This window comes from Scyliorhinus canicula, chromosome 2, assembly GCF_902713615.1.
Source record: "Scyliorhinus canicula chromosome 2, sScyCan1.1, whole genome shotgun sequence".
Classification (NCBI taxonomy): Eukaryota; Metazoa; Chordata; class Chondrichthyes; order Carcharhiniformes; family Scyliorhinidae; genus Scyliorhinus; species Scyliorhinus canicula.
In genome coordinates this window covers 225,305,455-225,332,625 of record NC_052147.1, presented here as the reverse complement: position 1 = coordinate 225,332,625, position 27,171 = coordinate 225,305,455, and the positions used below count along the sequence as shown (strand labels likewise).

The 27,171-nt window shown below is 42.3% G+C and overlaps 1 protein-coding gene across 4 annotated transcripts in view; it reads left to right on the top strand.

The window, feature by feature from the left end:
• The window catches only part of LOC119961986 (potassium voltage-gated channel subfamily H member 7-like), a 565,928-nt gene that overhangs the window by 456,822 nt on the left and 81,935 nt on the right, over positions 1-27,171 (top strand). For 2 of the 4 annotated variants that reach the window (XM_038789678.1, XM_038789677.1), the window contains exons 9-11: positions 5,722-6,147; positions 22,115-22,514; positions 24,755-24,954. In XM_038789678.1, coding sequence (XP_038645606.1) covers positions 5,722-6,147; positions 22,115-22,514; positions 24,755-24,954 — 1,026 coding nt within the window. Of the gene's footprint in view, positions 1-5,721; positions 6,148-22,114; positions 22,515-24,754; positions 24,956-27,171 lie in introns of all 4 variants that reach the window. The other 2 variants (XM_038789679.1, XM_038789680.1) reach the window with 1 other exon arrangement.

The window sequence follows — 27,171 nt, the reverse complement described above, 5'->3', positions numbered from 1 at the left end:
TACTACAGATCAGATCTGTCCATAAGAGGGTCATTTAGGAGTCTGGTAACAGCGGGGAAGCTGTTTTTGAATCTGTTAGTGAGTGTTCTCAGCCTCTAGCATTTCCTGCTCGATGGAACAAGTTGGAAGAGTGAATAAGCCGGGTGGGAGAGGTCTTTGATTATGCTGCCCACTTTCCCAAAGCAGTGGGACGTGTAGATAGAGTCAATGGATGGGAGGCGGGTTTGTGTGATGGACTGGTCAGTGTTTACGGCTCTTTGTAGTTTTGTACGGTCTTGGTTGCCATATCATGCTGCGATGCAGCCAGATAGGCCTTTCTATGGTGCATCTGTAAAAGTTGGTAAGAGTCAATGTGCACCTATTGAATTTCTTTAATTTCCTGAGAAAGTATTGGTGCTATTGTGCTTTCTTGGTTGTAGCGTCAACGTGGGTGGACCATTTGTTTTGTTATTAAAAATCACAAAAGAATTTTGCTTTAGAAATTCCTACGGGTTATGGTATCTATCCGAATCTAACCTGGACCAACACATTCCACAGCAGGCAATGCATTCATTTTTTTTAAATCTAGGTGGAAGGTCAAGGCCATAATATAGCATGGAATGTTAGCAAGATTGAAAAGAACAAGAGTAAACATAATAAAACAAGGTGGTGCCAGGCTTATGTTTTTGAAACTTGGAAGGGTAATCAGGTTTTTGACAGTTTTAAAATGCTGAAACAATACATTTCAGTAGGAGACAATGCAATAAATCACAAAGTTGCAGAGACAAGGGGAAGAATTGTGTTAGCCCAATTTAGGCCCTGATTGAAGCCAATGTAGGGAGTGAGGTGAATGTGGGTGCACAGCAGGGCAGACCTAGAAAAGTAAGAACAAGCCAGTGGCATAGAATTGGAAGGGATTGCAGTGGTAGAGTGCAGCAGAGCCATGAAAATGTAACAGGCTCCCTGTCCACCTCCCTTTCCCCTGCTCATTAAGTTCGGGAACAGTTGATTTTAGTAAGCAGAAAAATGATAAGTGAGTTGAACTTCAATCAGGATAGGAGATGGGGTGCGGGGTCCTGGATAAATAAGAGATTATGTGAGACAGAGCTTGGGAAGCCAGTCTAGAAGGTATTGGAAGAATTGAAGCAACATAATGCTGATGCTGGACTTCTGAAACAAAAAGAATTCTGAAGTAATTCCAGCATTTTCTGTTTTTGCTTTAATTTATTGGAAAAGTTGGGTTTAGCGGTGGGTGACAAATGATTAGATGAGAGTTTTGGTGACAGTGAAGTACAGATGAATTTTGTAAATGGTGGTGGAAATAGGCCGCCTTGGTGACAAATTAAACATGACATTTGAAGCTCAGCTCGGAATCAAGCAGGACACCATTGTACACTAGAGACAGCTTTAGTGGGCAGCCAGGAAAGCAGGGAAGCAGTGGGGAGGGTGGGTGGAATTAGGACCATGGGGCTGGACTTGAAATTAAATCAAAATGGACAGCAATGTTAACTCAGGAAAAACCTCTGAAAACAATTCCAAGAGCAAGTGAATAAAAATATGAAAAACATAAGAGAGGAAAACAAATAAATGAAAGAAAATGAAAGGAAAGAAGATACAACTTTTGTATTTTTGTCTAACAGCAGCACCTTTGGAGATGAACAGATATGTATAACAGCGGAAGGTTTGCATAAAATTTTGATGATTTACAGTCTAATTTTTTTTTAAACTCTGAATGTCAGAGTGGCTTTACTGCCACCCTGAGGAAAATAGTATTATTTTTCAATTCCTTCAGAAAGTATATATGAAAAGATGAATAAATGTCATATTGTGGAAGGACCTCGATCTCCCTCACTGAGGCTGACACCCAAGGGTGGCGATTAATTTGTGGTGGGAAGCCAACAGAAATGAGAAGTGGGAGTGGGAGCATCTAAAGTGGGAATGGGAATTAATTTGTTGTGGGATTATGATTTGAGGCTGCGCCTGTTTTAACTGCCAAGCCCCAATTGAATGCCACCAGTCATTTGCCCTGCCGTTTCTGATGGGAACGGGCTGCTGCTTGTCAGGAAGGCTGGAAAATTGAGTTTTTCATAGGCCAGCTGACAGAAATAAGGTAAATTCAGGGGGCTGCTCCAAGAGTTGGGTGGATGGGTAGGGGTGTCAAATGTACTATTGAAATCTTATGAAACCTGCTACAAGCACTGTTGTCTTTTTGCACTGCTGTCTTTTGTGCAATAATCATAATAATAATCGCTTATTGTCACAAGTAGGCTTCAATGACATTGCTGTGAAAAGCCCCCAGTTGCCACATTCCGGCACCTGTTCGGGGAGGCCGGTACAGAAATTGAACCCGCGCAGCTGGCATTATTCTGCATTGCAAGTCAGCATGTGATCTTTGAGGACCCGACCTGCCAGATAGTGCCTCCCTGTAACCCCCCTCGCCACCCCCAGACCACCCTCCACCAGTCCGCCCACCCCCTGCTGATGTCCCCCCCCCCATCACCCCGGCCAGTGGAACGGCTCCCCGCCCCCGACTGTGGCGGCGCTGGACACAGTCCGCAACCGCCACATGAGATCCCCGAAAGCTGTGAGCACACGCTACTGATGCCATCTTGAAGTTGGCCCAGCAGGGGCGGAGCATCGGGGTTGGAGCATCGGGGGAGGGCCTCAGGTGACGTCGTGAGGCTGTCCCAACAGCGTGTGGCGTACTCAGTGACTACAACTTTTTTAACGGGGTGGAGCATCCGATAAATGGCACTGTCCCCAATTTCGGCGTAAAAACGGATTTTCCGGCCAATTGTCGAACACGATTTCAACGTCGGCAATTGGAGAATCTCCAGCCCAAAGAGTAGCAACTCTGTTATCGGGGCCAGGTAAAGAGTGCTCGAAGCTGCATTGTACCCTAGAGTATTCTTGCGAAGTTTTGGAGACCTTAAGGATCCACTTGGAACCCTCTGCTAATGTTGTTTATGAACACTACATGTTCAACACCAGACTCAGGAAGAGGGAGGAAAATATTGATCAATATGTGACTGCATTGAGACACCTAGCTGAATCATGTGCGTCTCAGCAACTGGAGGAGGACCTGCTCGGAGATAGGATTGTCTTAGGAACAAGAGATATGCTGTGAGAGCACATCTGCTGAGTGAAGAGAAACTCCCAAGAAAGCCATTGATATATGTGCAGAATATATGTGACCTGAGGTGGTCAATCATCAGCTGAGCAGTATTTTGATGGCAGAACTGAACTAGACTATGCACTATCCAGGGTTGCAATCCTGGCCTTCCCAGCACAAGACAATGGGGAAAAAGGTCCAGGTACAGAGGAACAGCAGACAAATCAAGGCCAAAGTACAGGATGAAAGTATTGCGGAGGACACCACAGAAAAGAAAAAGAAGCATGTTGGGCATGGGGGAAGCAGTGCTTCAACTGTAAGAAGCTGAATCATTTTGCACACAAGGGTTTTGCTGGAAAGAAGAAAAGCAAGTCTATAAAGATGGTGACTAGAGAGATGATGGACGATGATTCTGACAAATCACTCTACATCATAGAACAGGTTGGCACCATCAAGGTAAAAAACAAATTGACTATTGGAATGATGACTGCAAAGGGAGAGCATCAAGTTAGTATGAAGTGATAGACACCAGTAGTGAGCTTCGTTGACCTGTGTGAAGTTGCTCAAGATGGTGACCTGAAAATGAAGCTGTCAAAAATAAACTCGAGGTTATATAATGGAACAATGCTCACCCAAGAAGACAAAGTAAGCTGAGATCCCAATGTTATGGGAAGAAAGATGGTCCAGATGGTAGACCTGAAGCAAAATCCCCACATCTCAGCTGAAAGAAGTCAAAAGCTTTGACTGGTAACCCCCCATATACCAGAAGAGATTTGCAGTGTTTCACAGGGCACCAAGCCATTGACTGCTACACAGCTCCTGACAGATTACAATGTGCTGAATCTTCCAAGGAGTGGCAATCATTGTCAAATTACCACTCCACTCTATTTACTTACCTTACACTGGAGCTCCATATTTCTCACCTGGACTTTCAAACAGGGCCTCCTCAGAAATGTGGAAAGTAGAGTTCTCCATCATAGTACAGGAGCATTGGGGGGAACCAAACAAGCCCCTATTTTTACTGCACTAGCTGCCATATTCTGCAAGATTAAAACTTCAGCCAGAAGTGCCAAGCGGATGATCCATCACAGCTTTCCCCAGCATCACAGATGCCAATCTTCAGCCAATTCAATTCACTCCACATGATATCAAGAATCTGCTGAAGGCACTGGATACTGCAAAGGCTGTGGGATACTTACAGCATTCCGTTAATAGTACTGAAGGCTTGTGCGTCAGACTTGCTGTGCTCCCAGCCACGCTGTTCCAGTACAGCTGCAACACTGACATCTACCCGACAATGTGGAAAATTGCCCAGATATGTCCTTTACACAAAAACAGGTTAAATCCAAACTGGCCAATTACTGCTCCATCAATCTATTGATCATTGGCAAAGTGGTGGAAAGTGTCATCAACAGCACTACCAAGGGGCACTTAATCAGCAATAACCTACTAATTGACGCTCAGTTTGTGTTCCACCAGGGTCATTCGGCTCCTGACCTCATTACAGCCTTCGTCCAAATATGGACAACAGAGCAGAATTCAATAGGTGAGGTGAGAGTCACTGCCCTGACATCAAGGCGCATTTGATCGAGTGTCAAAGTATCAAGGAGCCCTCGTAAAATTGAAAGTAATGGGAGTTGGTAAAAAAACTCTCCACTTGTTAGAACTATATCTAGCACAAAGGAAGATGGACGTGGTTGTTGTAGTTCTGTCATCTCAGTCCTGGGACATTGCTGCAGGAGTTCCTCAGGGTAATGTCTTAGGGTCAACCATCTTCAGCTTCGTCATCAATGGCCTTCCCTTTATCAAAAGGTCAGAAGTGTGAATGTTTTCAGATGTTCAGCTTCATTCATGAATCTTCAGATAATGAAGCAATCCATGTCCAAATGCAGCAAAATGTGGACAATATCCAGGCTTGGGCTGACAAGTGGCAAGTAACATTTGCGCTGCGCAAGTGCCAGGCAATGACCATCGCCACCAAGAGAGAATCTAACCATCGCCCCTTGACATTCAATGGTATTACCATCACTGAATCCCCCACTATCAACATCCTGGGGGTTACCATTAACCAGAAACTGAACTGAACCAGCCATATAAATACTATGGCTACAAGCGCAGGTCAGAGGTTGGGAATTCTGCAGTGAGTAATTCATTTCTTGGCAAGCTTTAAAGCTGTCCATCATCTACAAGGAACAAGTCAAGGGTGTGATGGAATACTCTCCACTTGCCTGGATGAGTGCAGCTTCAACAACACTCAAGATGCTGGACACCATCCTAGGCAATGCAGTCCGCTTGATTGGCACCCCTTCCACCACAATAAACATTTACTCCCTCCACCATTGTTATGATAGAATGGAAAAAGAATGGCAAAACAGGCTCAAAGGGCTGATTGGTCCACTCATGTCCTGTATTCCTCAGCATAAAAGACAACTCATCTTAGATTCTAAATAATATGCAACCATATATTTTCTGGTCAAGTTGTAATTATTTTTCAGTACTTATTGATTTTATGACAGAAATCTGTATCAGTAGTGTACATAAATTGGGCTAAATCTGAAAAATTCTAACATTTGTCCATTTCTCTCCACCCACCCCTCCCCCTCCCCCCTCCTCCCGCCTCCCCCCGGCAGGTTCTATCCCTGGGAGCTGATGTTTTACCTGAGTACAAGCTTCAGACGCCTCGCATCCACAAGCTCACCATCCTGCATTATAGTCCTTTCAAGGCGGTCTGGGATTGGCTAATTCTGCTACTCGTAATTTACACCGCCATCTTCACTCCCTACTCTGCAGCCTTTCTACTCAATGACAGGGAGGAGCAAAAGAGAAGAGAGTGCGGATATTCCTGCAGCCCACTGAATGTCGTAGATTTAATGGTGGATATTATGTTCATTATTGATATTCTAATAAACTTCAGAACAACTTATGTGAACCAAAATGAAGAAGTGGTCAGTCATCCAGCAAAAATTGCAATTCACTACTTCAAAGGCTGGTTTCTCATTGACATGGTTGCAGCTATACCCTTTGACCTGCTGATTTTTGGATCTGGGTCTGATGAAGTAAGTCATGAAAATTACAGTGGGTTTGATATTTCTGGAAAGGGAAACCCCAGAAGCATGAAAATGCTAAGGATTTTGTGATGAAGGCTAAAATGTATTTCCTATTTGAAACTAAATTAAGTTTTCCCTGCAGTTAAAATTCACTGTTATCAGAAGGAGAAGTGTTATGTTGTTCACTGGTGTGGTGTTACAAGTGGATTTTCAATATCTGCAAATTGGTTAAATTATCTTTGGTGCCCTCATAGGTGGGTTGATATGTATTATTCAAATTAATATTTAACTTAAATCAGGAAGAATCTACTCATGTGCAGAAGATGTACAATGAATGGAGCATTCCCAGACTGGAATATAAAGTAACAGTTGGCGAAATTTAATTCAAGGGTAAAATGGTGCTAGCTAAGAATGGTTCATATCAGGCATGTAGATGCAAATATATTTGATTCTGTTGTTCTATGTTTGAATTCACATGTACCCTGCGGTTGGTTCAACTAGCTAGTTTCTGAAATCTGTGTGTTTCTGGGGCAGAGCTGACATCAAAAAATAATTTTGTTATGCTAAAAGAACCCGAAACTACATAGAATTCAAGGGAACATGCCATGCTTCTTTTTCTCCAATAACAGGGAGAATTTTCTTGGATGTAGATAATAACAAAACTAGTTGAAATCTTGGGCACTTTCCCAGAATCAGGTATATGTTCAGCTTTAGGCAACAGAAGATAAGTCCTCACTGCACCATCACCAAAAATGTGACTAATGTTTACTACCATGGTCTAGTTGAATAGTGTAATCATCTTGAGAAGCTAAATGCCTTTCTTCCAATCCTATGTCCTGGATGGTTTGGAGATTCTTGGTTGTTGTTACAGCTACATCCATTCAGGTATTCAGGTGAGTGATTATGCCACTATATCCTTGACTTAAGCCACTTATTACAGAGTACCCAGTCTTTGCCCTTCTCTTTTAGCAATGGTGTTCAGCTTTGGTAAACCCAAGAGGATGAGGAACTTGGTGATGATGGTGATTCTGGGGATTGTCTGCCACTTCTCAGCCCAACATCATTATTATCCTGCTGTAGGCTGCTATGGACTGCTCCCTTTTTTGGAGAATTTTGAATGAAGCTTGAAGCTGAACAGTGTTAAATCGTCAACAAATGTGCCCCGAACTAACAATAAAGGGCTTATCATTGGTGAAACAGCTGAAGGTGGTGGCGGCACACTGGTTAGCACAGTGGTTAGCACAGCTGCCTCACAGCGCCAGGGGCCCGGGTTGACTGTGTGGAGTTTACTCTTTCTCCCCGTGTTTGTCTAGGTTTCCTCCAGGTGCTCCGGTTTCCTCCCACAATCTAAAGATGTGCAGGTTAGGTGGATTGGCCATGATTAATTCTCCCTTAGTGTCACAAAGATGTGTGGGTTAGGTGGGGTTATGGGGGGAGTGGGCCTGGGTAGGGTGCTCTTTCAGAGGGTCAATGCAGACTCAGTGGGCTGAATGACATCCTTCTGCACTGTAGGAATTCTATGGTTCTATGATTGAGTTCAGGACACCTTCCTGAAAAAACCTAAAACCATGCTTTAGTGTTGTGATGACTGACCTCCAACAACCACAATCAGCTTCCTTTGGTTCAGGTATGATTTGATTCCAATCACTGAATGCCTTTTCCTTTGCCACACACACATTTCAATTTTGATACAGTTTCTTGGTGTCATACATGTTTACTGCTACCTTGATATCAAAGGAAGCAGCCCTCACTGCTGTTCTTGGATTCAGCTGTGCATGTTTAGATTGACGCTGTGACAAGGTTTTCTGCAACTTCTGTGCTTCAGTCAGCAGATTTTTGTTGAGTAAATATTATTTAATGGCAGTATTGATGACTCATTTGCTGATAATTGCAAGGAGGCAAATAGGGCGATAATTAATAGAATTAGATTCAGCTTGCTTGTGAGACATCCTGAGCATTCTTTCTTTTGTTGGTTGGGTGCCAATTTTATAGCTGTACCGCAGCAACTTAGGTGGGGTTTGGTGGAAGGGAGGATGTAGAGGCAGTGGTAGGTGTTGACTAACTTTCTTGAACAGAACCTCAGCACAATAGCCAGAATGTTCAGAACACTATGGCTTTTACTCTGTCCTTACACTCAAACACTTCGGCAGTTGGAATGAGTTAAATTGGCACAATGATAGTGAAATTGCAAGAGGAAAAGATTGGATTGTCCACAATTCATTTGGCTGAAGTTATCTGCAAGCATTTCCAGCAATCTCTTCATTTCATTGCATGTTACAGCTTTTCCAATCTGAAGTGGTTGTCCTGCAAACTCATACATCCAGTTTGTTAGGGTCATCTTCAAAATTAATAACAGCATAGATCAGTATCCCTAGAAAATAGCATTTGAGGTTTTGAAGATTACTCCAGAATAATTTACAGAATTGGATACAGAACTGGCTTGGGCACAGAGGACAGAGGGTAGCAGTAGAAGGGTGCTTTACTCAATGGAAGGCTGTGACTAGGGGCATTCCACAGAGATCAGTTCTGGGGTCTTCGTTGTTTATGGTGTATATAAATGATTTGGAAGGAAATATAGCTGGTCTGATTAGTAAGTTCGTAGACAACACAAAAAATGGCGGAGTTGCGGATAGTGAAGAGGATACAGCAGGATATAAACTGGTTGGAGTCTTGGACGGAGAAATGGCAGATGGAGTTTAACCCGGACAAGTATGAGGTAATGCACTTTGTAAGGTCCAATGCATGTAGGTATTACACAATAAATGGTGGAACTCTTGCGATTACTGGCAGGCAGAGAGATCTGGGCGTGCTTGTCCACCGATCACTGTAAGTGGCTACGCATGTGTATAAGGTGGTCAAGAAGGCATACGGCATGCTGGCCTTCATCGGCCAGGGCTTTGAATATAAAAATTGGCAAGTCATGTTACAGCTGTACAGGACCTTAATTAGGCCTTATTTGGAATATTGTGTACACTTGTGGTCGCCACACTACCAGAATGCGGAAGGTACAGAAGCGATTTACTAGGATGTTGCCTGGTATGGAGGGCATTAGCGATGAGGAGAGGTTAAATAAACTCAGTCTGTTCTCACTGGAATGACAGAGGTTGAAAGGAGACCTGATAGAGGTCTACAAGATTCTGAGTGGCATGGACAGAGTGGATTGTCAGATGCTCTTTCCTAGGGTAGGAGAGTCAAGTACTAGGCGGCCGAGGTTTAAAGTGCATGGGGAAAAGTTTAGAACAGATGTGCGAGGCAAGTTTTTTTTACACAGAGGGTGGTAAATATATGGAATGCACTTCCTGGGGAGGTGGTGAGAGCAGGTACGACAGTGGCATTTAAGGGACATCTAGACAAATATATGAATAGGGTGGGAATGGAAGGATACGGACTCCGTAAGTGCAGATGGCTTTAGTTTAGGCAGGTACCATGGTCGGCGCAGGCTTGGAGGGTCGAAGGGCCTGTTCTTGTGCTGTATTGCTTTTTGTTCTTTGTTCTAAATACTCCTTCTGAAATCTGCAGGAACTTACCAGCCATTCCAGTGAGATACTTAGCAAGTACAAACAGGCTGGAGAACCAGCGCTATAAGTCTGCACTGTTCTGCATAACACCTCGGAAACTGATACATATGGGACATCAGGCGGAAGAAAACCATCCTTTTGCCTTCCTCCTGTCAGGGTGGTAGGAGGTTGCATGGTGATCAAAGTGGCTTTGAGCATGTATGTTCGGGTGGCACTGGTACAAGGGCATTTGGTATTTCTAAGTCTAGTCTTTTTAATTTACTCTTTCAAGGAACAAGTGCGAATTGACAAGTTTATGTCAGTGAAAATGGTGGGAAAGGGAGAGTAGATGGTTCCTCGAGGTTGGGAGGAGGGCTGATTTCTGTCCATCATTTTGGGAATTTGACTGTTGAATACATGAATAAACAGTGCTATAAAATACAATTTCTGTACCGTGAATTGGCCAGTTGATTTGAGTGCAGCTGTTCATGTTTCGTTTGTAAATCTTGTGCTGTGATAGATTCTCCCTTTGTTTCAACAGATGATTGTTCAGCAAGGATACTAATTGTTCGCCACCATATGTGGTGTGAAGCAAAATCTTGATTTGCAGATTTGATTTCAAATATTACATATGTAGTTCCTTTAAGGGGTATGGATGAAGGTACTGGCTTTGTGGTGTGCTTCCTGATCCTGTAGGGATCTGACTCTGTTCTTCTCGAGTGTTGTGATCTGCTTGCTGACAGAGACTTCTCCATTTCGATCTGGTCACGGTTACTTTTTCCTCATACAGTGGGGTCCAACTTACAGGCTCTGAGATTGGCCTTCAGAATGTCTTTGTACCTCAGTCTAGGATGTCCAATGGTGCAGGTTCCCATGGTCAGCTGGCTGTAGAATAACACCATTAGTGTGAGAGTCCTCCATGCAAAGAACTTGCCTGACCCAGCAAGCTGTGGGGCCTCATTAGGTGCTTTTCCTCTAATCAATTACACCAAGGCTGCATAATGGCTCCAGTTCTGTTTGCCATCCACTTTTTGGCCATGCTCTTTTATCTTTTTAAAATCACGAATTAGGATTACACATTTGGTTCAGGACAAACGATTCTTTGTTTGAAATTGAATCCCTTTCTCCACCTTGAAGTTCACCTGCAACTTTCAGAAATTTGTCTATGTCCTTTTGAAGTTCTGCACTATCCTCCTCATAGTACATAATGCAGAACATCCATAAAGTTTGAAATTGTGCTTTGTTTGACAATGTCTAAATTCCACTATGTGCCATGGCAGGATTTGTACCCATGTCTCCTGAACGTCCAGATTACATACTCATCGGCGCACCCAGTCTTTGGTATGCTAAACTGATATTTCTGAATTAAAATACATCTGAGCCATACCCAATATAGAAATCACAGCTGAACTGAACCATGAAGCCCTGATGTGAAACCTTTGAACATAGAGCATAGAACATAGAACATAGAACACACAGTGCAGAAGGAGGCCATTTGGCCCATCGAGTCTGCACCAACCCACTTAAGCCCTCACTTCCACCCTATCCCCGTAATCCAATAACCCCTCCATCCTTTATTGGTCACTCAGGATAATTTATGATGGCAAATCCACCTAACCTGCACGTCTTTGGACTGTGGGAGGAAACAGGAGCATCCGGAGGAAACCCCTGCAGCACGGGGAGAACCTGCAGACTCCGCACAGACAGTGACCCAGCAGGGAATTGAACCTGGGACCCTGGTTCTGTGAAGCCACAGTGCTAACCACTGTGCTACCGTGCTGCCCCTATGCTACCGTGCTGCCCCAATGAATGATTTTGGAATTTCTTTCCAATAGTCGATCAGACTCTTCATGTTCAGCCGCTACAATTTTTGGAACATTTTTGTTGTGTTCTTGAAATGCCTTTTGAGTTTTTGTGGTGTTTTGTGATGGACGTTCACTGTAAAAAGCCAAATCTCCTTCAGACTGTATCAGCTCAGGCTACAGGCTGGTCATGTGGTTAAAATCCTTTTATTCCCAACCGAGCAAGAGAATTCTGCAGCAGTCCACAATAGCTTGTGTCAGCGTTTAATGCTTTGACAGTCATTTCTGCCAGCTGTGCTTAGAAAGGGCAGTAATATAAAATTAATATTTCTTGCTGAGAAGAACAAATGGATATTTATTTTGGTCAATATATGTCTCAACCTCCAGCAGATATCATTTTGCGAGCAATAAACTGCAGTTAACTCACCAATGAATTTGACATTTTAGTTACAATTCAAGTAAAAAAATCGACTTTCTATAAACACAATGTTCTTTCTGTGAATATTAGAGGTTAGCCCTTTAAAAAGGTGCCACAAATAGAATTAATGTGCAACTGGAGGAGTACTCATAGATCAGGCACATTTTCAACATTAATACCTAGAGCTTTGACATTGCAGTGAATGAGAAGCCTTTCAAAACTAGTCAGAGAGCAGAGGTTTGAATTTACAACTCTCCACAGGGTGAGTTGTCAATCATAATGGGGCCAGTTTGGGAAAGCGCAGAAATGATGAAATACTTATCCACTGCATGGAAGGGAAAATCAAAGGCTGCAATTCCTCATGCAGATCCTACCAGTAAGCTCAGTAGTCACATAAATAGAGATCTGATAGGAGGATATATACTTGTCATTATAATCTGGAAAATAAAAACAGAGCACAAGTAAAGATTTTACAAATATTACAACATTACATAAATTTTCTGGATCAAAAGTGCATTCCCCAGTTCATTTGTTATCTACTGTTACACATTTGAATTGTAACTATAACTGAACATGTACATTTTAGAAAATTGAATTGGACTTTCTGAATTCTCCCTCTGTGTGCCTGAACAGGCGCCGGAGTGTAGCGACTAGGGCATTTTCACAGTAACTTCATTGCAGTGTTAATGTAAACGTACTTGTGACACTAATAAACATTATTATTATTTTATGCCAATTTACCTTGTAATTCACAATGTGGCTTTGTTTTGCAATCCAGCTAAAAGAGACCCTCTATGTCTGTGCCTGCCATCAAGCACGTATCTATTCTAATCACATTTTTCAGCACTTGGTCCATAACATTGCATGCTATGGTGTTTCAAGTGCTCATCCAAACACTTATTAAATGTTGTGAGGGTTCCCACTTCTACCACTCCTTCAGGCAGTGCGTTCCAGATTCCCACCCTCTGGGTGAAAAGGATTTTCCTCAAATCCTCTCTAAATCTCCTGCTACTTACATAAATCTGGTTATTGATCCCTCTGCTAAAGGTAAAAGTTTCTTCCTGCCTACCCTGATGAATCTCCCCTGCAACCTCTCCAGTGCAATCACTGTAGTGTAGCGACCAGAACTGCACATAGTACTCTATCTGCGGCCTAACCAGATTTTTGAGAAGCTCCATTATAACCTCCCTGTTCTCATATTCTATGCCTCGGCTAATAAAGGCAAGCATTCCATTTTCCTTCTTAACCACCTTATCTACCTTCCCTGCCGCCTTCAGGGATCTATCGACATGCACCCCAAGGTCCCTCTGGTTCTCTGTACTTTCTAGCATCCTACCTACCATTTATTGTGTATTCCCTTTCTTGTTAGTCCTCCCAAAATGTATCACCGTACACTTTTCTGTGTTAAGTTTCACTTGTCACTGTTATGCTCATCTGACCAGCCCATCTATATCGTCCTGTAATTTAAGCCTTTCCTTCTCGCTATTTACCACACCACAATTTTTGTGTCACCTGTGAACTTATTGATCACACCTCCTACTTTCTCAAATACATTATTAAAGTACACTACAAATAACTAATGACCAAGCACTGATACTTGACATACACCACTGGAGACAAGCTTCCAGTCACAAAAACAGCTTTCAACCATTGCCCTCTGCCTCCTGCCACTAAGCTTATTTTGGATCCAATTTGTCAAATTGCTCTGGATACCGTGGACTCTACCTTCTTGATCAGTCTCCCGTGTGGGACCTTGTCACAATCCTTACTGAAGCCCATGTCGACTACATCAACTGCATTGCCCTCATCTACACACCTCGTCACCCCTTCAAAAATGCAATCAAATTTGTTAAACATGAACTCCCCCTAACAAATCTTTCTGATTATCTTTTATTAATCTTTGCGTCTCCAAGTGCTGATTAATTCGGTCCCTCAGATTTTTTCCCAATAATATCCATACCACTGATGTTAGGCTCACTGGCCTGTAATTACCTGGTTTATTCCTACTTTCCTTCTTGAATAATGGCACCACATTAGTTGTCCTCCAGTCCTCTGGCACCCTTCCTGTGGCCAGAGATGATTATTTATCCCTGAGAGTCTAAATTTCTTTAACCTTATAATTAAATAAACAGTTTAAGGCACAACTGTATACAACTCAGCACTTTTCTCGAATTTTGGAGACTCACAGTCTGTCCACTGTAAACACTAAAGCCGCTGCCATTGTCTCCAAGTATGGACACCTTGCAGCTTCCTCCCAGAAAAACAACCTTGAACAATCAAACCATCCAGACTTGCAACCAGGTCGACCTTTTACCTTAAATTAAACACACAGTCCCACATCATAACAGTTTTATAAAGCTTATAATTGTAACAACATCAAGGGCAACATTTTCCCCACCAAATGTTCATAGGTTCCAATGTGTAGAGTAGAAAGTCCTTTAAAATGCCATTGGCTCTGGATCCCATAGTCAATCCTCCCTCTTTTTGCTTTCCCCGTCATGGCTTCCAATTTCTGCTAGGATCTGGTTGGAAAGTAGCTGACATGATTAAGAAGGTTATTAAAAGTTTTTAACCACAAATACTTTCTTTAATAAAAGCAAAAGACTTCCACATTCTGTCGAGAGGTTGGCAGCATCACTCTGAGTACTCTGCAGGGAAGATCTCCTTCAGTAAAGCTGGATCAATCAGCAAAGAAGTTGCCCGATAATGCATCCCCACCAATGTTGGTAGCCTGGCAGCCATTTAATGTCCCAATATATTTCGCCATTGCCACTCCTTACTAAGGAGGAAGATCTACCTCAGAGATCTGCCAGCCAGCCAGTGAGCCGTGGTTACTGCTGGGACTGCAGGTAGTCCCCTGAGTCTAAGTGCCAGGATCCAGGCTGGAGGTCAGGGTGGGGGTCTTGCAGTGGGGAAAGGTGTGGAGGCTGGTAGGGGACAGGGAGCGGGATGAGGTTTGTGATTGTAAGGCCAGGGGAGAGTGAACATGGAGTGGGGAGCAAACCTTGGGGGAGGGTGCCCAATCATGAATTAAAGCCTATCCCACCTATTATCCAACAAGTGTAGGCTACCGGTCTTCCTTCCCTACCATGCCACCCACCCCCATCCTTGACCTCTTCCCAAGAGCCTCAAAATGATAGCCTGGTGGGAAAGTGGCCACAATTGGGGCCATAGTGAGTGGACCGTCCGTGGCCCCTCCCACTCTTCATAAAATTTCGAACAGGTAGAAGGATAGTCATATATGTTGTAGTGCGTGTTCTTTGGATGTCTCAATAACGAGATCTTGGAAATTGTACATTTAAACAAGAATCATTTCTTGTTAGTCTTTAACTATTTACAGATGCCAGTTATTGGCATGCATGGTGCTACTTCTCCATGCAGGTAGGCTTCCATAGTGCTCTCTCTGGGTCTATCACCATGCAACTAAAAGCATCATACCGTGAGCAGTGCTATTGGTGAGTCTCGCAATAACCCTCACTTTGCCAAGCTCCTTTACATTACAATGGCATGCAGGCACATAATACATTTCCCGTTCTTCTTCAAAGAAAACTTTCCTCCATTTCAATGGAGTATAATTATTTACAATACAATCTTTATTTGCTATCCCTTCTCCCCCACTTCAAGCCTCTGACTGCATAAATTCAGATGGTCTTGAGTCTTAACAGTTCTTCCACAACTCCGACTCTCACGTGTGGTGGAGTGGTGGCACTACTTACCATTTCCAGCACTTGGTCATCGGTATTTGATTGACTTCTTGCACTCGTTCGAGTTGCATTTCTCTTTTTTGGGACATTGCAAGTTTGTTCCATTCCTTCTGAAGGAAATATGCACCCTGTTCATTCCTTTCTCTGTTGACCATCTTTACATTACAATGGCAAGTCGGTGCATATTACAACAAAATAAGCAGCAGGACGTGCAACTGAGAAATTTTACAGGCATCCCCACTTGATATCAGGGCCCTGTAAAATTCTGCTCACAGTCAAAGCCATTGAGAAACTGCTGTTCAAAGGGGTTCCTCTCTCAGAAAAAAGCTATTATTGCTTGACAGGTGATTGGCAGCATCTGAGAAGGCTTTTCATCTGTCCAGCACCTTCAGCTGCACTTGCCTGGTGCCAACCATCAACGCAGCTGGGGAGCAGGTTTTGCAGCTCTATCTTCCACCTCTTCTGAGGAGCAAGAGCAGAACCCACACCACCCCCAACAGTGCCAGCAGTAACTGGGGGAACACCAGTAGCCAGACCTGAAGCTATATCCTTTGCCACATGCCCCTCCAAAGGGCAGATGGAATACCCACACAGATCCGGCTGGAAGGAGGCATGACCCCTAGCACAAACCTTGCAGAGAATCAGCTCTCATGAAATGTTGAGCACCAGTGCCTCAAGAAACCTCCAGTCTCTCATGGCAGGTTACTGGCAACCTTTGCAGACTCCTGCAGCAAGGCCTCCTTCCTAGTGGAGCAGGTGCGGGACAGGCATTGCTAGTGGCTGATGAGCTGCCTGGCAATGGAAGACCACCACTCCTCCTCCTCCCTCACCAATTCTGGATTTCCTCCTGGGAAATGAAGATGGGAAAGTGGGTGAAGTGACAGTGGGAAACCATATCGGGGATAGTGACCACAATTCAGTTAGATTTAGTATTAATATGGAAAAGGACACTGATAAATCAGAGTAAAAGTTTTTAAACTGGGGTAAGACAAATTTTACAAAACTGAGAAGTGATTTGGCTGAGGACAAGACTGCAAAAGGATAAATCTGTGATAAACCAGTAAGAAGCACTAATAAGTGAGATCCTAAGGGTGCAAAGCAGACATTCCCCCTCCAAAAATAAGAATGGTACTGCCAAATCTAGACCCCAGTGGTTATCTACAAAAATACAGAGGAAAATTAACGAAGAAAAGAAAGCTTATGTTAGTTACAAAAAACACAACACTACAGATACACTAGAGGAGCATAGAAAGTACAGGGATCAAGTAAAAAGAGAAATAAGGAAATCGAAGAAAGGGCATTAAAAAATATTAGCAAGCAAGATTAAGGAAAATCCAAGGATAATTTACCAGCATATAAAGAGCAAAGAATTAGTGAAGGTAAAAAGTGGGACCTATCAGATCTGAAAATGGGAACTTGTGTGAAGATGCAAAGGATATGGGTGTAGTGATCTCTGTATATCAATGTACATGATCAGTATATGTAATGCCAGTACAGGCAATTGAACACTAGATGTCTCACTATCAGGACCTATATAAATAGCTTTACCGCTCTTTCTGAAGGAGTGTGTATCAGGACTGCAGAGAGAACAGATATAGGAAAGCTGGGGAGAGAAGAAGTTATTAGTTATCAAAGTAGTGTGTTGTATAATTTAATTTAATTATTAGTCCAAAGATGTGCGGGTTAGGTGGATTGGCCATGCTAAATTGCCCGTAGTGTCCTAAAAAGTAAGGTTAAGGGGGTGGTTGTTGGGTTACGGGTATAGGGTGGATACGTGGGTTTGAGTAGGGTGATCATTGCTCGGCACAACATCGAGGGCCGAAGGGCCTGTTCTGTGCTGTACTGTTCTATGTATCTCTACAATTGTTTCTTTGTTTTACTAGTTGAGTATTAAGTAAAAAGAACTCACAGTATTTAATTATATTACTCAATAAATTAGTTTATCCTTACAAGAAGACTACTGCTCATTTCAACAACTTGGCTGGTTTAAAAGAGTAATATATATATTACACAAAGTAATATAACAATGGGAAGAGTTTTTTAAAATATTTTTGTCTCTGTACTCACAAAGGAAAGGGATGATGCATTTAAACTAGTCCAAGAGTAGCAGTGTGAAATATTGGATCAAATATAATGAGAGAGGAAGTGTTAGCGGAGCTGGAATCTTTGAAAGTGGATCAGTCGCCAGGACAGGATGGATTGTTTCAGAGGATGTTGAAGGAGGTTAGGGATGAAATAGCAGATGCTCTGAGGATTATTTTCTAATATTCACAAGACACAGGGGAGGTTCCGGAGGACAGGAGGAATATAAATGTAGTTCCATTGTTTAAAAAGGATACGAAGGAAATGCCAAACAATTCTATGCCGGGTAGACTTACTTCCTTGGTGGGCAAATTGTTCGATTCAATCTGGATAGATCGGATAAACTGTCATTTAGAAAGGTGTAGGCAGGGATAGTCAACTTGGCTTTGTTAAGGAAAGTCATGCCTTACAAATTTGATTGAATTCTTTGAGGAAATGACAAGGAGAATCGATGAGGATGTTGCAGTGGATGTTGTCTACATGGGTTTTAGTAAGGCATTTGACAATGTCCCATATGGCAGACTGCTCAAAAAGTAAAAGCCCATGAGATACAGGCTAATGTGACATTGGATCCAAAGTTGGCTTACCAACAGGAAACAAAGAGTGACGATCGCTGGCTGCCCTTGCAAATGGAAAGCTGTTTCAAGTGGTGTTCCACAGGGCTCGGTGTTGGGACCCCTATTGTTTGTTTTGTACATTAATGATTTGGACTTGAACATGGGGGCACGATTTGGAAATTCGCAGATGACACAAAAATAGGCTGTGTAGTGTAGGATAGTGTAGAGGATAGCAGTAAGCTCCAAAATGAGATGGATGGGTTGGTGGAGTGGGCAGGAAAGTGGGCAGGAAAGTAGATGATGGAGTTCAACTCTGATAAGTGGGAGGTAATGCATTTAGGGAGGTTAAACTGTTAAAGGAATAATAAATGGGAATATACTGAAAGTGGTAGATATCATATATCATAGAATTTACAGTACAGAAGGAAGCCATTCGGCCCATCGAGTCTGCACCGGCTCTTGGAAAGAGCACCCTACCCAAAGTCAACACCTCCACCCTATCCCCATAACCCAGTAACCCCACCCAACACTAAGGGCAATTTTGGACACTAAGGGCAATTTATCATGGCCAATCCACCTAACCTGCACATCTTTGGACTGTGGGAGGAAACCGGAGCACCCGGAGGAAACGCACGCACACACGGGGAGGATGTGCAGACTCCGCACAGACAGTGACCCAAGCCAGAATCGAACCTGGGACCCTGGAGCTGTGAAGCAATCGTGCTATCCACAATGCTACCGTGCTGCCCTTGAATGAAGAGACCTTGGCATGCAAGTGCACAGGTCCCTAATGGCAGCGATTTGGATAGATAAGGTTGTAAAGAAGGCAAACGGAATGCTCTCATTCATTGGCAGAGGTATAAAATACAAAAGTAGGGATATAATGATGGAACTGTATGAGACAACTGGTGAGGCCACAACTGAGTATTATGTGCAGTTCTGGTCACCACATTACAGGAAGGATGTAATTGCTCTGGAGGACTAGGTGATTTTCACAGTAACTTCATTGCAGTAATAATGTAAGCCTACTTGCGACACTAATAAAGATTATTATTATTATAAGTGCAGTGAAGATTCAGAAGAATGTTGCCAGGGCTGGAGAATTGTAGCTACAAGCAGAGCTTGGAAAGGATGAGGTTGTTTTCCTTCGAATAGAAAAGGCTGCGGGGTGGTATGATTGAGGTGTATAAAATTGTGAGGGGTAGTCATAGAGTACTCAGGAGGGAATTGTTTCCCTTGGCAGAGAGTTCAAACCCAGGGGTGATAGATCAAACAAAGTAGCAGAAAGGCAAGAAGGGACATGCGGAATTATTTTTTTACACAGAGGGTGGTAGTTGTCTGTAATTCGTCACCTGAGTTGTGATGGGAAAAAAAACTTAAAAGTACCTGGATCAGCACTTTAAGTGCTGTAAGCAGCAGGGTAATGGGTCGCGTGCAGGAAGATGGGATTAAAAAGGATGCCTGGGTGTATTTGGGCTGGCATGAACAGGATGGGCGAATGGCCTCCTGTGTAGTATCCTTTCTATACCACCCGCCTCGTCTCGTCCCCCCCCTCCCCCCCCCCCCCCCCCCCCGCCCCACCCCCACTTGCCTCTCACCAAATAGAATGCTCCTGTGAGGAGAGAGATCAGAGAGTTGCACGTGTTAATAATGACTTGTGTGGAGAGGAGAAAAAGACATTTCTGTAGGCACAGGAGGAAGGGTGAGGGGCGATGTGCTGGAGGAGGGAATGAACAGCAGGCCTTGTCCAATGAGGAGGATGCTGGGCAGGGCCAGGATAGGCAGGACATGGGGCCTGGCCCAGCACAGGAGACGGCACGAACATCCCATCCCACCCCCAAAGACTTTGTCTATCACAGTTTGCGCCCGAACTCCGAACGCTACCCTGTGTCCTGCATCCATGCCAACTTAACTGGTGTCTACTTTTCTGGCCTTACGGACCTGGGATACTATTCTCCCGTGCCCAGCGGGGCGGCTGCTGATGTCATCCCCGCGCATGCGCGGGGGGGGGGGGGGGTCACCTACGCATCGGTCATCACGGAGGCTGACACGGTCGACGCGTAGGAAAAGAGTGCCCCCACGGCACAGGCCCGCCCGTGGATCGGTGGGCCCCAATCGCAGACTAGGCCACCGTGGGGTCACCCCCCGGGGCCAGATCGCCCCAGGACCCTGGAGCGTGCCCACGCCGCCAGGTCCCGCCGGTAAGGGACCTAGTCTGATCCACGCCGGCGGGACCGGCAAAAACCCAGCGGGACTTTGGCCCATCGCGGACCTGAGAATTCGGACAGCCCTGGGGCCCATTGAGTCGCGCCAGTCCCCGCCATTCTCCGGGGCGGGCGGCGCGACTCAGGCCTCGGCGACTTTTGGAGGGCCGGAGAATTCGGCGGCCGGCGGGGGTGGGATTCACCCCACACACACATATTGTCAGCCAGCTCCTGATGCAAAGGGCCAATAAACAGCACATTTAGCATTGACCAGACGCAGAAGTATTGAAATGAGCAAGATGCAGCTGGTCTGTCTCGTGCATTGCAATCAATGGGCGCAGGTTAATTCATCTCCGCAATCCCCATGCCCTTTTTCATGGGTTATCCAGTTGAGTCAAAGGTGTGTCAAAGTGGTTAGCAAGATTGAAAAGAGGAAGAAATCTAAGGACTGAAACATTGGCAATGAAGAAGTTTTCGATGGCTTTTGAAGATAAGGAAGGTAACAAGGTGAATTATTTGAGAGAAAACCTCAGTGGTGTAGTAAAAGGAGCAGTGTCAGTTGATTGGAGGGTATAGACTTGGACGTTTGCAGAAGTTTGCTCAGATAGCATTCAGTGCAGAATGGAGGGACTCTAAGATGAGGACTCAGATTGAAATTTCATTAACTGAAATACAGGGAGCCAACAAAAGCCAGCAAGGGTAATGGTGGTCAGGGGAGGACCCTGACTACAGAATTCTGAAATATAAACAGAAAATGCTGGAAAAGTTCAGCAGGTCCGACAGCATCTGTGGAGAGCAAAATAGTTAATATTTTGAGTCCCTATGACTTCCTCAGAGCAGAAGTCTAAAGTTTGGGACTGATGGAGGTATTAAGATAGGACATGAGAAAATATTGTTTTCCAGGAAGGAAGTTACATATTTGGGTTTCAACAGCATCTGGTAAAGAGAACAGCTTAGGCAGGCAAGATTCTAAAGGTAGGGAAATGTAATCTTGGTAATAGAACAAATGTGGTATCAAATGTTCAACACAGGAATGGATTAAATATGGATCAGATTCAACCCCAGAGGATGTTGGAGAGGTGAATGAAATTTGGATCAGAGTAATTTAAATGGTCCGGAAGCTAGTTAAATTGAAGAACATTTTTGTTTGATTTTGGGCAGGCAATTGGTGACGAAGGATGTCTGGATAAATATGATACACATGGAAAGTGACTCCATGCTTGCAAGTAATGTGACCAATGGGAAGCATAATAATAGTAATCGCTTATTGTCACAAGTAGGCTTCAATGAAGTTACTGTGAAAAGCCCCGAGTCGCCACATTCCGGCGCCTGTTCGGGGAGGCCGGTACGGGAATTGAACCGGCGCTGCTGCCTTGTTCGGCATTACGAGCCAGCTATTTAGCCCAGTGTGCTAAATCAGCATGTAATATTTATTAATAAATTCAAGTTTGAATCAGTGTTGAAAATCAAATAAAATCTTTGCCTCATTAATTTATTTGCTGCTATTCAGAATTAGCATGGCGATTTTCTGCAGGAAACATTACTGAGGTTTCCTAACCATTCCCTTTGTGAAAATGGGTTTTCTGTATTGAAAGAATTGTGCTGCTTCTTCTTATGTTGGACATCGGGCACGGTAACTTTTATAAAATCAATGAATGCAAACATCTCATTTAGATGGTGTAGTCACTTTTCTTGATCTCCTGTTTTGACAGACGACAACACTGATTGGCCTTCTGAAGACAGCCCGCCTGCTGCGTTTGGTGAGGGTTGCCCGCAAATTAGATCGATACTCTGAATATGGCGCTGCGGTTCTGATGCTGCTCATGTGCATATTTGCCTTGATCGCTCACTGGCTCGCTTGTATTTGGTATGCCATTGGGAATGTGGAGCGGCCATATCTAGTACACAAAATTGGCTGGTTGGATTCTTTAGGACAACAAATAGAAAAACGATATAATGTCAGCGATATGAGCTCTGGACCATCCATCAAGGATAAATATGTGACAGCGCTCTACTTCACTTTCAGTAGCCTGACAAGTGTTGGTTTTGGCAATGTGTCTCCGAACACCAACTCAGAGAAGATCTTTTCCATCTGCGTCATGCTGATTGGCTGTAAGTGTTGGAACTATTTTTAATACTAAATAATCTGAAAGAATATTAGTTTCTTCAATGTGAATAACCTAAAGGAGCTTCAGTTCTGTAACCTTGCCATGTTTGTTTATAAAAACAAATACAATCCTAAACTGCAAACCTTTTATCTGGGATCAAAATCTGTAAATACACTGAACAAATAAGTTCTCTATTCAGGATTACATTCGAATGTGGCAAATATTTTTTATAAGGGAAAGGTCACTGGAGATGACCTCAAAGATAATAAATCTCTGAAACTGTTCCTACCCTTCTGAGATGTTCTTGTATTTGACCTGATCTATATAATGTAAAGAACTGCATCAATTAATCTGCCCCCAACCTCCTTATTGTCATAATTGTCCAGTTATTTATGAAATATGGTCAGTTATTGGCCAGTAACTCATATTACTCATGTCATGGCCATTTCTGGTCGTTCTGAATAAGCTGACATGATAATGATATTTTAAAAGGCTGAGCTAGTTTATCAGGAAAGACAATTTCTGTTTCTCAGTCCAAGCCCCTCGTTAATGTCTTAATTATAAATAATACTTTTAGAATATTGTATCCAAACATTTGTCCTAAATATCTGCTTGCTTTAATATAAACGCATCTTAGTGCAGATCTTATATTCCACTGTGGTGCACCCAAGGTAATGGCCTGACATTGGTGGTTAAAATGTGTCAGCTCCAGTGTGAAATCCGTGTTATGTGTGAAATTCCCATGGATCATTGAAGCTGCCATTTTCACTCATGTTGGTGTGAACTTATTAGTTTGTAAATTTTGCAATGTTCACATAACCAGCTTGTACTGGCTGCACAACTACTGCATAACTTATGTGTTAACATAAAATGTTCATGATGCATAGTACCCTACATAGATGGTTCTGCATATTCTGGGGCCTGTTGAATTGAAGAGGTGGCTAGAACCTTAATCAGGCCTTGGTGATGTTACCAAGTTTAGATTCAATACATACTTCTCAGCACAAGCTAGACATACTAAGGGCATAAGTTAAACCAGTCAAAATGTTTGCCGTGATGATGAGAATATAATATCAGTTATCTTGTACGAGAGCATGGTGGTACTCAGAGTTTAAACTTGGAATGTAAAATGTCTTTGGGTCAAATTGATCAATTGGATGATTCTACCCACTCTGCTGGGTGATGGAAACTGAAATAAGTGAGAACTTTCAAGCGTGGCTAAGGAATATGATTGATTTAATTGTTAATGGAAAGTGACCTGCTGAATGGAATTCCATATTTAGGTTAGAGATGTCCAAAGATTCATTATACCATTATAGCTGTCATTCTCTTAGAACTTGGGCTTTGCAGAGAAATGTTCAAGATTAGTACATTGGTTTGATACAGTGACTATCTTAAAGACTAACAGCTGGGTTTCAAAGACAGTTCCTCATTTCACGTTGCTTATTTCTACCTTTGTTACATTACCCTGTATATATCAAGATATTTATATTTCATTTACGCTTGTAGTGATATAAATGCTTCACAAAATCTTCGTACAGATCATGTTTACTCAGCTCTGCTGCATCTATTCTGGGGACCTGGCATTGAGCAGCATTGCGTGAGCACTCGTATAGAAAAGTACAGTGTCTCAAATCCCAAGACAGGTGATTTCCAAGACAGCTGGTTGGAGCTGCTTTAAAACATATTAGAATCATGCAAGTTGACAGCAAGTCTTGAGGGGCTAGCAATAACTCTCAGCTTCTTGTCAAGGGTCCAAACATTGCGCTTTTACAGACTCCCAGTTACCCTCCCTAAACTAGACTCTAAAATAGCTCATAATTTAAACTATAGTTAAAGCATTATTACCTTCTCTGAATATCCTGTGTACTCTAAAGATAATTGTTTCTTTATAGATATTTCCACAATGTGATTCTGAAAGAAAATGGAATTAGGTGAAAGCCTTTGATTTTGTAAACTGAGGGAATTCCAACAAAGCTTGGTTTAATTTGCTTTGTAATTTTTCAAAATCTATGGTCAGGCAGATTGTCTGGCATATTTGATACACCGAGGGGAAATGGCTAGTTTGCACAGTTATAATTCAAGTTAATTCATAATTATGTCAAAATCATCAATTCAACTGGTACAATGGCCAAATGGCTTACTCCTAAGTCCTATGTTCCTGTGTATAACATGTTTAAAAATATATTAAATGTGAATGAGGCCTAACCTGTCTGATTGAATCCATGTTTTCTCCTTGACCAGCATTAATGTACGCCAGTATCTTTGGTAATGTCTCAGCAATTATCCAAAGACTTTATTCTGGAACAGCAAGGTATCACATGCAAATGCTTCGAGTCAAGGAATTCATACGCTTTCATCAGATTCCCAATCCTCTCCGTCAGAGACTAGAGGAATACTTCCAACATGCCTGGACGTATACAAATGGCATAGATATGAACATGGTATGTACAATGAATCTGTTCATTAGTGAAATTCTTTTTGAGTAGATGGAATTGTGGGTGACAAAACTGTAGGTTTTGCAACAGAGGATTATCAGGGACACTGGAAGCAGTTGACTAGCTGTCAACATGTTTTAATTAATGCAAAAATATATGGAACACAGCTACTGCTGCTAATGTTTGGCACCGTTGATAAATTAGAATTCTACAACTGAGGTTAAATTGAAGGAAAACATTAAACAAATTTTGTGATTTAAGGTTGAAAGAAACATACATATGGCAATAGTGATCAGAAATACTCAATTCAAATAAAATATTTTCTTATTTATAACCTGCGTGACTAAATATTCTTGGAACAGATGCTTTCATTCAACATGCACAAGCTCATTAACTGTTTTGGAAAGTAACCTGTGAGTGATCCTGTCAGAAACCCAGTCAGCGCCGTCAAATGTTAAAGATAGCTTGCTGACCAAATCTGACATACGTGCTGAACCATATCAATACAAATGGTATTTGAAGATGTGAATTTAAGTAGAATGACAAGACTGGAGACATTATGCTCTTATTTTATTGCCAATACTACATTAGCTACAATAGAAACATCTTGGTGTTTTGACGTCTGCCTCAAAATTACTGGAAACATGGCACTTAACAGTCTTTCAAGTTTATTAAATCTTTATTTCTTTGGGTATTAAGTAGCTAATAGTTTAAGAATAGTTTTGTAAATATGTCAAGATACTTTTCACTTCCATCACATAATTTTTGTAATCAGCTCACATTTTGTAATAAATTGATGAGTCAGCAATTTTAGAACATAGCCATATGAGAGCTGTGTCTAAGTATCTCCCTTTACGGTCTAAGCACAGATATGCTGTAGTTACTACCATTCCTGTACCTGGCCCTACGTTCAGGTGGCCAGGGTTGTTTTTAATAGTGCACAGTTGTAACTATTAAAAACATGCACTGAATGATCAATCAATTGGCAACATTTGCACCTTTTCTATTTAAACTGTAGCATTTTTAGGCCCTGAGTAAACAGTAAATCTCCTTCATTGAATAGATTGTGATATTAATATTGGGGTTCAGATTCTACTGCATAATATTTGTAATCCTATGGTAACATCTTTAAATGAAATTGCACTACGATGCACTTTAACATAATTACTCATTTATTTTTTTGTGAAAAAAGTTAAATTATTCAAACAAACCTATTAACGCATTATAAATAATACATTGTGTGGAATGTTCATTCCCAGTAGTTTTTAAACCCAGTGTTTTTTTTAACAGCTGTTTATACACATAATGCAAGAAGTTTCCAATTCTTACATTCTTGAATATCAGTTACAAAAGTACCAAATGATATCTACTCTTATATAAAAGCAAAACACTGCGGATGCTGGAAATCTTAAATAAAAACAGAAAATGATGGAAAAACTCAACAGGTCTGGTAGCATCTGTGGAGAGACCAACAAGTTTCAAGTCTGTATGGCTCTTCTTCAGAGTTAAAAAGTGTCATATGGACTCCAAGCGTTTAACTCTGTTCTTCTCTCCATAGATACTGTGTGGCCGGCTGTGTTTTTACAAGTATTTTCTGTTTTATTTTAGATATCTCCTTTTAGTCTGAAAATGAATATTCTTGATCTTTCTGGATACATAACATTTTATTCAACATGTTTGAAGTCCCAATGTTAAGATGCATGAGAGTAAAAATAAAAGCAATGTCAATTATTTGTTGTACTTATAAAACCTTATCTCTTCCTTATCTGCTTCACAACTTCATACTTGGAATAACTCAACCAACCCCCTCTGGTAAGAACAGGAGGTATATGTCATTGTTGTTTCCTAGTGTGAAAAAACATGATTGATTTTTTTCTTGCAGCTTACTCAACTATTTGGGTGTTTTCTAGGTTTAATTTGTGAGGTTTCTGCATGAACCAGCAGTTAGGTAATGAATTATAAAGAAAGGGGGTAAGGTGAATTGTGGGAGAAAAGCAGAAGACATAGATGAGAAAAGCAAATTACAACTTCATATATGCTTCAATAATTTGTTGTAATTTAATTAAATGTTTGTATCCTGCAGTCCATGGTACCCGTATCATTTTCTTTCCTTGTGTGTATGGTTGCATTGCATAGTTCTCCTTGTAAATATTTTTATCTTCACTTTATGACTGTGAACAAGTTGCCTTGCTTTGTCATTGTGATTTATTGTCCATGTCTGAG